Genomic DNA, 11,139 nt, shown 5'->3' with positions numbered 1-11,139 from the left:
ATCGATCCCACTTGGCAAAACGACTGATCGATGCCAGGTTGCTCCTAAGCCTCTTGCAGAACTACCTTCAACCCACGCCGCTCCAAACGTCCCCTGCCTTCTCTGCTTTTCTCCCACGCTTTTTTTTTGTGAGGGAGGGGATACACTTTTTTTTTTTAATACTCCCCCCCCGCCCCGCATCGGGGAGTCAGGCCCGTCGCAAATGGCTTCGTTTCCCGAGTCCGACTTCCAGATCTGCCCGCTGTGCAAGGAGATGTGCGGCTCGCCGGCTCCCCTCTCTTCCAACTCCTCCACCTCCTCGTCCTCCTCGCAGACCTCCAGCTCCTCCGGGGGCGGCGGCGGCGGCTCCTCCTGCGGGGGCCCGCCGCGGCGGCTCCACGTCCTGCCCTGCCTGCACGCCTTCTGCCGCCAGTGCCTGGAGGCGCAGCGGCACCCCGGCGCTGGGGACGCGCTCAAGCTGCGCTGCCCCATCTGCGACCAGAAGGTGGTGATCTCGGAGCCCTCGGGCATGGACGCGCTGCCCTCCTCCAACTTCCTCCTCAGCAACCTGCTGGACGTTGTCGTCGTGGCCGCCGCTGCAGACGAGCAGAAGAACGGCCGTGCCGCTGGGGCCGGCCCCACCGCCGGCTCCGGAGCGGGAGCAGGCGGCGGCGGCAACAACCGCCACCACGGCCGCCCGCCGCCGCCGCACCGCACCGCCGGCTCCTCGCCCGCAGCCTCGGCTGCACCCTCCTCGACGTCCTCCTCCTCCTCCTCGGGCGGCGGCGGCTCGGCGGCGCTCCTGCTGCGGCGGCCCCACAGCCGGCAGGGCGAGCCCCGCTGCAGCTCCTGCGACGAGGGCAACGCCGCCAGTTCCCGCTGCCTCGACTGCCAGGAGCACCTGTGCGACAACTGCGTGCGGGCGCACCAGCGTGTCCGCCTCACCAAGGACCACTTCATCGAGCGCTTCTCTGCCGCTCCCGGCCCCCCCGCCGCCGCCGGCTCCGCCGCGCCGCTCGCCCTCAGCCCGCCCTACCCAGCCTCTCCCTACAACATCCTCTCTGTCTTCCCTGACCGGGCCAGCTACTGCCAGCACCACGACGACGAGGTGAGCAAGTGCGCGGAGCGGGAGGGGGGGCGCCGCGCTCCCACCCCTCGCCGGCGCCAGAGGGCCCCCGCCCGCCTCGCACCCTCGCGGCGGGCGGGCCGGCCTTGAGGGGCGGGCGGCGGCGGGGACCGGCCGCGATGTTTCCTCCGCCCGCGGAGACGCTCGGGGCCGCCGCGCCCCTCAGGCGGACGGTGCGGGGGGCAGGAGCCGCCAAGGGGTCGGGGCAGGGTGTGCGGCGGGGCGGCGTCCCCGGGCACCCCGCTCCCTCCGGGCCCCGCTCCTGGCCGCCGCCCGGGAGGTGGTGAGGCGGGGGGGCGAGTTGCGAGAGCCGCTGTCCCGGTCGTCGGAGCCTCGGGAAGCCGCTGACGCGGCGGGAGCATCGGGCTGTCGCGGGAGCAGCATGTCTGAGAGAGCTTGTCGGGCGCGTAGCGAGGCCGTGGAGGTGCAAGCGGGAAATGTCTGGAGTCCCCCAAGCCCATTATGTTTGTAATGCAAAGTTAAATTACTTCGTGGAGTCTGCTTTATACCGTGTTCGGCGTGTAGCTCACCGAAGAAAGGGAAAACAAATAGGGAAGGAAGGTAACTGAAATGAGGAAAGGACTCTTATTAAATATATGCATATTTTAAATTTTTTATTAACGGTAGCCAGAAAGTTAGCAAAGACATTCACTCTTGCCTATACCAGCTATATCTGGTGCTCTTGGTTAACATTTTAGCTGCCTCTGTGGTGCAAACGAGCTTTACTTCTGTAAAGACGGGAACTTGCTTTATGTGGTCTTCATGTAAAACGCTTTGCTTGCAAGTTTTGCTTCTGGTCATCCCAAGTATCGTCTCGCAGATCTAAAATAGGCTGCGGCTTCTTCAAAATGTGCTGAAAATGTCTTAAGTTTCACTGGGACATAGTTCCTTGCTGTGATAGTTTGAAACTTGATTTTCATCTGAAACTGGAAAATGGCGGTCTGCTGTCGTCCCCCCGCTGCCTTCTGTGGGATCAACGCTGGGGATTTTGCTGGAATTTTCCAGTAACTTAAGTGTTGGAGGTAGTTTTCCTCCCAATATGAAATGGGACGGCACAACAAACTGCTTCAGGGGAAAAGCCCGCCTGAGGACAGGCCTTGTACGAGTTTTCTGTGGGATGCTTGCTTAGCTGATACGTGAAGGCGTTTAGAGAACTGTGGTGATGCCTTTGTTTTCAGTTTGCAAGGATGCTTTTCGTATCTCCTCCAATGCTACTGTACTTCTGAAAAATTTCTAGAAAGTTCTGGAAGAGTTGTTCCGGTTCCTTAAAGTTGCGAATGTCGGAGGACAGAAAGTATGAATTTTGTGGAAAAAGAAAAATCTTAAATGACATTTGGGGACGTGGGGGGAATGTGCTTCAAGGACAAGGAAGTCGCCTTTTTTTTTCCCCCTAAGAAAAACAAAACCCCCAGCAACCTTAGGGCAGTTGGGCTGCTTACAGCTTTTTGTGGTATCTAAGTATCTTCTCACCAGTGGGCTTCCTAAAGAACATACATGATAGTGCCAGAAATTAAGCAGGGAGTTTGTAACATGCTAAATAAAAAAAAAGCTATGTTTCTGCTTTCATTTTGGAGTACAACTTTAGACTTCTGGTATGGGCTAAGCAGCTTCTAGTTCTTGTGTTCTTAGTATCGCAAAACTTCTTGTTGGACTGTGTAAAATGAAACGATGGAGGGCTGTTTGCCATAGCATAGAATATCCAACTTCTAAAGCAGATGTATTCTCAACAACTTAGAGTAGTTGAGACAGGATCTCAAAAAGGTGTTTTGTAGACTTAAAAGTTTAAATTGCAAAGAGAAGATATTCTAGCCATGCTTAAACTGCACAGCTTTTCTAGAAGCAGCTTTTCTAGAAGTAACTTCTTAAAGCTTGTTAATTTATTTTAAATAACAAATATATTGTTTTCAACAATATGCTTTGAAAAGAGTACATGTCTCTTAAAAGTTGGTTTGGGGTGTCCTGCTGTCCTGTAGACCTAGAAATTGTTTTAAACAAGTGAGCATTTTCTAGCCTTCAGCTCCTGTTGAGAAAGGCTTTTATTCTGCAGATTAATGATCTACTACCTTGATTAGTGAGTTTTGGTGGTTCCTTAACGTGGGTGTGCCTGATCAGTATTTGCAAGTATTTAGTATTCACTACTAAGGGGAAACATTTGGGAGAGACTATGACTGTTTGGAGCAGTTTATACCGTAAACCTTTCCTGCTTTTGCTAAAAGTATGGATGAGGTTTACAATTTTTTAAGAAGGGGTGCCTGCAAAACTGTGAGGGTTATTGCTTGTTTAATTCTAAGAATGCTATTTACAGCCTCATAAAAGGAACGATAATAGAAAGGCAGCCTTCCAAGAGAGTACTTAAATGATGCACTAAGTACTTTGGCTCTCTAATAGTGTAAAAACAAACTGAAAATGTGAGCCTGAGATGGCAGCTTGAGATCTTTAATATTAGTATTATATAAACTCTGGTTATACTCAGTATGTAAGTGGAAAAAGCTGATGACAGAGCAGGATATTCCCTCAGACCAATGTCATGCAGGTAATTTTGAGCACAGGCAGATCTCATCTGTAAGCTGCTAGAATAGTAGCCCTCCCAGATGCGGAGTTCTCTTTGCCCAGGATGTATCCTCTTCACCCTGTTGTGAAATAAGTGATAAGGAGTTTTTACTGTAACCCTGTCCCTGAGACTATTCTGGGCCAAAGCAGCTGGCTCTCTTACTTTCTGCCTCCTCACCTAGAACATGATATTCCTGTCCTTCCAGCATCACTCCTTCCCTTGTTACCTTTTGGTTCTGTTCCTCTCTGGTCTTTCCACCCCTCCTCTTGGGAAGCACTGTCACTTCCCCATAATTTTCCTTACTCCCACCCTCATTTCAAGACTCTTTTAAGTGAGGAGGGAAATAGCACTGTGGGTGGTTGCTTACTGGGTGTTCCAAGTCTTAAAACAAGACTACAGATATGTATTTGCAAGACAAGATTGATGTCGTTGCTCATCCTTTCAGTGCAGAGAAGTGCAGATTTCAGCTCTTTACCAGGATGTCTGGAGCAGTCTCCTGAGTTGGTTCTGGTCTCAGTTGAGCTGTTGACTAGTGTAAAACAACAGTGCATGCAGTCACTGACAACAGAGAATATTGAGTGTTAATGTAGTGGCAAACAAAAATTGGAACTCTGAAAACTGCTTTCAGTGTGGCTAGTGCCTGCAAATGCTACAATGATGTGTGAAAGGAAAGTAAACTATTCCTGCAAAAAAAGCAAAAGCCAATCTTTCTTTGTCATGGAGCTGCTGTTGAAACCCAGTCTGGTTGCTTACCACTTGGAACCTAACTGTCTGAGGTAAAATTGGTACTGAGTCAGCAAGAAAAATGCTTAATCTCAGTCAAATACTTCAAAGCACTCTACAAATATAGCAATGTGTTGCAACCCTGGAAGTTTTCTTAACTATGACCATGTTTGTTGTATGGATGGAATAATCAACGTTACAGTAGTAATTAAATGTTATTGTAATGATAAAAGCCACTAGAACAGGACTTTAAACTTGAAAAAAGGTTTTAACTTAGTCTTACCCATAAGTATATCACGTATGCTAACTGATATAAGTCAAAGTGTGCTTGACTGTCTCATCTCTCAGACCAAAAGAGCACCTCTATTTTTCTTTTCATAACATTTTCAATAATAGGCTGCAAACCAAACCAGATGCTTAGAAAATGTTGGAACAGCTGCAGGATACTTGGCTTGCATAGATAAACTACCTGAATTCAAATGACTTTGCTGTTGCAGAAAGTGGAAAAGGGGCTTCAAATCTCAAGTTAAATAACGTGGGATTTCCGTTATGCCCAATCTCAGCTGCTACATGCTTTAGTATCACTTGGTGATAATAGTGTCAGATGGTCAAAACACTTCAGTAGCAGACTTCTAACACTTTCTAGGGAAAGTGTGGAGTTGCCAAATTCAGTCAACTTAATGGTCTGTGACCCCCTAGTTCTCATATTGCTTTACAGATTCCATTTTAGAAGTGGTTCACAGACTGCAAGGCAAAACGCTGTAGAACCATGGCTTACCCCCACAGCAAGAAAAGATTTTAAAGTTCTTTCTCCCACTTGTCCTTAGCCACACTGTTCCTTCCTTTTACTTGCATTGGTTCTGGCTTTGGTCAGATTCTTCATTGACCAGATTAATTCACAAACTTTGAAGTTTCTTGTCACATTAGTGAGTTGAAATGCTCATGGGGTTATTGGTGTGTGTGGACAAGACTGGCTAAAATTAGATTGCTATATTTATGGAGTTGCATATATTCCTGAATTTATTGTCTTTTTAGACTACAAAAAAATACACTTCTCCTTAGTGTCTTACAGACTGTAAAAGATGCAGTTTTTGAAAGCCTGTGTATGTATAGAGGAAGACATTAAAACATAACTGCTAGCTGAACTGAAAGCTACTAATCTAGTGCTTTGGCTGAGTTTGCTGATTAAATTTAGACCGAAGCTGCTCTAATGTAGGGTGAAGCTCTGGTTTCACAGTGGGGAGTGAACAGTGGGGAGTCTCAACATCTCATGGCTGCTCAAAGAAGGGGATCTTGCTTTTTTCCTCTGTTCTCACCAGTCTTGGTTGTGTGCACTCAGGAGATGCTTCTGTGAGCCAGTTTAACTCAATATAGTAGAAAACTTTTTTCCCCCCTTTTTCTAGCATTGGTATAAATTCATTTGAATTGTAGAAGAATCTGGTCCAAACTTACCTGGTATGAGGAAAAGGAGGAATAGTGTGGCTAGGAAGGAAGGCTAGATGGGATATGGTTCCTTTTGTGTAATGGTTTGCCACCACTGCCAAACACTGAGCCCTGGTGCTCTTAACACTGTCCACCCACATGCCTCACCAAAACAGTTGGACTGTTGGCTAACACAAAGGGAATATGCCAGTGTCTTCTCTTCTGTGTATCTTGCTCAAGGGTTATTTATATGAAACCGCAGCATGCAATATGTGATGCAGGCTCTTGCTGTTCTTTTTTCTAATGGTGAGGGTTTTGTACCTCCTAACAAAATGATCAAAACTTTCAGAATTGCATCCTGGAAGCATGGTTCTTAATATGTCATACTTCATTGTGTTGCAGCTGTTATGGCTGCTATAGGTTCAGCTTTACAGGAGAATGTGCACATGAGCTAGAGAAATACATACTTCCAGTATAAGTAAGAAACTGTGCGTATACTTCATGATGATGTGCACCCTTCATTTATCATATTTACTGTGTCTTATCTTCTGATATCAAATGTGCATGCAGATGCTCAATCTGAAGACAATACTTTGGATTAAGTTACTGTCGCTTGTGTCTTCCTTTTTAACTCTTTCCTGATGAAGAAAGCAGGGCAGTGAGTTATCTTGTTCATACATGGTTTACGTAATGTAGACTTAGCATCTTTGGAATGCTGAAGGGTTTTCATAATCTCTAATTTCACACTTTTTTTTAAATTTAGGAATACTGTTCAGGTATCTGGTGCTAAACGGGGTCACCTCTTAGCTTACACTGCCTCACTTTCCTTTCAGCTGCCCCTTCCCCAGCATACCTTTATTTAGCTCCTGACTCTCCTCTGTAAAACTATTTTATTCATCTGCTTCTCTTTTGTAAGAGAATGAAAACTTTGGGCTTGAAACAGCTTTAATACCATACTGGACAGACTTGAAACCTCCTCTCATTTACTCTGTTTTGGTACGACTGTTCAAATACTCTGTTTTAGAGTAAATACAGCCAAGTTTGGGGTGTGTATGGTGGGGTGTGTGTTTGGTTCTTGTTTGTTTGTTTAGGGGTTTTGTTTGTGTGATGGGTTTGCGTCTTTGTTTTTCATGTGTGTGGGTTTTTTGTTTGTTTGGGTTTTTTGTTGTCGTTTTGGTTTTTTTCTTCCCCCCCCCGCCCCCAATAATCTGATACTGTTACACTACTGGTCTAATTAAACTGGACTTCAGGTAGTTTCCAGTGAGTAAAAATTGGAAGAACCAGAAATGCCTTGTCCGTTCAGGTAACTTTCATGGACAGTTTATACTTCGAGAGCATCTTTGAAAAAACAACAGTATCAACACAATAGAAACTTGCAAGCTGCAGCATTGACTTCTGAGGTTAACTTTCTGTGAAAATAGGACTGGACATGTGCATATAATAGGCATGAAACTAGGCTACTGTATACTGATAATTTAACTTCAGTTTTGCTAAAACAAATGTCCTGAAGTCTGTCTCATTGCTTGGAGAGAGAGTCTGACTGCATTTTGCTTTGATTTATTGAAGAAATCTTGCATCATGTGTAGGAGTCTCTCCTTTCAGCTAGATCTTCAGAGCATGTAAACATGCTTGCTAGACCATGCTTCCTTAAAGGAAAACTACCTAGTTCCTCTGTTTTGAAGAATGTATCATTCCTCTTTCAATACTGTCTTGACACAGTCTTTTCCTAGTTCTCCCATGTTCCCTTCCTTCCTGTGAAGTTGTTGGTGTCTTTCTGTCAGATGAGGAATCATGATGTGTTGAGAGCACAGATCTTAAGCTGTACAAGCAATGCGCTGAATGCAAGACTAATGTTACCACAGATAAGATTTCATGGAAGGGGTTTATTGTCTTTAGCTGTAATCCACTTTCAATAGAGCAGTTACTAATATAATCTTGGATCATAATTATGTAGTAATTTTTGGTAATGTATTTACACTATCATTCTAAGTCTTAATTGAAGTGCAGCAATACTAGATGGGAATGGGACTACTGCTTAGCAATGCAAGTATTGGTTAATGTAGTGAATGGATGTCTCTATCTAAAATATGTTATGCATATGTCCTTGTTTTAGCTGCTCTCATCATGGGATCAGCCGCAGCTCTGTCCATGGGTTTCTGCTTTCCCTGGCTGTGCTTGTTGAAGGGCTATGTGGGTGGGATGGGTTTGGTCCTCTTATCTAACAAATTAAGCGTGTGCATCAAACAAATCTTGACAGTCACAGGAATAGAACAAAAACATGTTAAATAATCAGCAATAGTGTCTGCTAACTGTTTTCTAAGTTGAGTTCAAGAGTTACTTTGCTATGCAGTATCACTTTGGACAACTTTTATCTCTTCCTTCTCCCATCTTGAAGAGAGATTGTATGTGGCTAATCCAGGAGTAGTACTTTAGGAAATAAGTTCTTTTAACTCCAAGCTCCTTCTTTCTTCCCCTTATTTAGGAACTAAAAATGCTGACCACCTTTAATGCTCCAGCTGTTTAGTATGAAAAGGAGTAAAATTCACTACCCACAGATGAGGCTCACAAATATAATGTTCCATGTTGCCCTTCTGTGCTGCCTCCTGGATATGTGTGCAATGCTGACACTTCCTCAAGAATTAATTCATAGTGACTGGTTCAGCTGTAAGAAATAAGAGCTCCATTCCTGTTATTTCACTTGAGTGTATAACATGCATTTCTAAAACCTCAGATGGTGAGCTTGTTGGATAGGATGATGTCTGGTCAGCAGTTTGCCTACATATGTAGGTGAAATATTTTTGAAGTGACTAAGACTTGAATTGGAAACTTTAAATGAGAAGCTTATTGTTTTATAATTCTGCATACTTTGTGCTATGCCTCTGCACTGGTGCTGACTTGGAGAAAACGACTTACCTTCCAGCAGTACGTTGGCAGCCTGAGGCAGTCTTTGAACTTGTTTCACTAGCCGTGGGTGAAAGTCACTTTTCAGAGTTGAATATTTAAAATTCTGAGGTTGGTGAGGTATGTCTTCAATGCTACAATGGAAGTGGTCTGTACCGAACAAAGAAACATGTGAGAGATCTTGAAGTCATTTTGGAAATAAACAGATTAATCCAAAGGCTGCTGTGCCCCTGTTGTTGCCTCAGTAGTTATACCATGGTAACCAACAGGAGTAAGACATGATCTTCACTAAGATAACACAAGTAATCTGCAAGGCTTCTCTCAGTACTAGTACTTTAAAGGACTGTCAAAATAGTGACTGCCTGCCCTTGGATCTCAGTGCTTTGGGGGGAAAAAGGGTCCTTTAGTGAGCTAAAGGTAATAGCTAAACTTGTGTTGCATCATTTTCCCTTTAATGTTGGTCTCCATGCATAAGCAAAGTATTTAAAGGTATTTTGTTGAGTTTGCTAAAGCTTATCCTTTCTAGCTGTTTGCCTGCATTTCATGCATATCCCATGCATTTCATGGATAGCCAATATTGTTATAAACTACCATCTACTGTAAATATTTCCTTTCTCTAGTTAAGGTATTGTAAATGTACAGAACTACCAAATGCGGTGTTTGTCTGCATTAAAATGCTGCCAGGGACCTGAAATTCAGAAATCAAACTTTAAGGGGAGCTTGTTGCTGTATCTTCCCCTTGACCCATGTCGTCTTGGGTTTTGTGGGTTCTGTTTGCAGAGTGGCAGGCTATATGCCAGAAGACTTAATTTTATACAGCCTTTTGTTCAGCTGCTCTTGCTTAACAAAAGGCAAATTGTTATTTAGGGGAAAATGTCAGCTATCACACTTCAAACCCTCCCCTCTTCCCTTCCTCTTTCACTTCAGTGGTTCTTACTACTTGTGCCATTGACAATGTGAGACAGTTAAGTGTACAATATAAAAATGCATAGGCTTAAATATTTGCAAGCAAAGCTTGAGCTTTCTGCATTATGGATGCTTTTAAGCTTTATAATCCAACCTAGGGCTGCATGGAGGGACTAGAGAATGAATGCTCCTTTCCTATGCGAAGGTTGGTGGTGTCGTCTGCAAATTGCCACTTAACTAGTCCTTAGGTACTGGTCCCTGTTGCCTGACAAGGTTACTATTCCTCATCTTCTCTAACCTGGTGTAATGCCGTGCCAGGTAATGTAAGAGGTAAAGATCAGGTACCTTTTAAGGGCTTGCTGTGTCTTTCTGTGGTTTGGAAATCAACTACATAGTTCTAAGATGTTTTAGTAAATGCATGTGTATGTGAGGCAGACTGAGTCTGTCGCGTTGAGGAAAAACTTGTTAGAGAATGGAAGGAATCATCAGGCCTACAAGCGGCCTTTTTCCTTTAAAAGCAATGCTGCTAAAGAGTTAAATTTCGCCCCCCTGCAGCGCACCCCGCCCCCACTGCTATATTTGGTGTGCCCAAAGGCACTGGAGATTTAATACATTGAAGTTGGAGCGTGAAGGAAGGGGGTCTGCAGACTGCTAGACAAAGTCACTCGAATTTCAAGAATACTTGATCCATACAAGGATGTTACTTGAGAAAGGCATGATTTCTCTGTAAGAAACTGGTTGCCAAATGAGCTGTGTCCTAAACACAGTTTTTTGGGGCTAGATGAGTAAATTGGAAACCAGATTTTTCTTTAATTGATGACGGATAAGTAAGCCAGCCAAAGCTGTTGTGAGAACCATCTCCTTTCAGAGAACAATGGTTACTTGTAGGGGAAAATGAAAATTGTGATTCTCCCACTGAAGTGCTTGCAAGTTACAGAAACTATTGTGCAGATAACTAGATTCTCTATTGTATCATTGAACTGACTGAACAAATGGTAAATATACTTCCCCCCCTCTAGTTACTGTAGAAGCAGCTGTAATGTTGCAGTGGTGTCCCAACAAAGTGTGTTTTGTGTCAACTTCTGTTAAAGGCTTTTAAACGAATGGGGAAATATTTTGGGGAAGAGAGGAGGGACAGTTAGTGAAAAAAATAAAACAAATTCAGAACTGGACATATCAGGTAGTGGTCTGGAGTGGATTCTACCCTGGAAGAAATAACAACTAAACTAAGAACAACAAAATAAACTCATGAGGGAATTAGAGAGGATGAAGTACAAAAGAATTACTGGAATGCTGAGGTCCTAGTGCTGCTCCTTTAATAAAATGTTAATGAGGGGAAGATGTAATACTTTTCCTGCTTCTTCCCCTCTTGTACTTGGTACAATTGTATTAAGTAATAATCCCATGCCCCCATCATGGAAGCACTGACAAATTAAAATTAGGAATTAGATTAGGATTATAAATGGTGGCTGTTGACAGTTCCCCAAAAGGTAACAGCATGCCCTTGAAGGTGGTGTCTGCTTTCTCCATT

General features: G+C 44.3%; 1 protein-coding gene across 1 annotated transcript in view; it reads left to right on the top strand.

The window, feature by feature from the left end:
- The first annotated feature begins 202 nt into the window (after positions 1–202).
- Positions 203–11,139, top strand: part of TRIM71 (tripartite motif containing 71) — a 57,981-nt gene continuing 47,044 nt past the window's right edge. The window contains exon 1 of the mRNA XM_065629849.1: positions 203–1,087. Coding sequence (XP_065485921.1) covers positions 203–1,087 — 885 coding nt within the window. The remainder of the gene's footprint in view (positions 1,088–11,139) is intronic.

The sequence above is a fragment of the Caloenas nicobarica genome, chromosome 2 (genome assembly GCF_036013445.1).
Source record: "Caloenas nicobarica isolate bCalNic1 chromosome 2, bCalNic1.hap1, whole genome shotgun sequence".
NCBI lineage: Eukaryota > Metazoa > Chordata > Aves > Columbiformes > Columbidae > Caloenas > Caloenas nicobarica.
The sequence above is the reverse complement of the archived record's forward strand: the minus strand, read 5'-3'. Positions and strand labels throughout refer to the sequence as shown.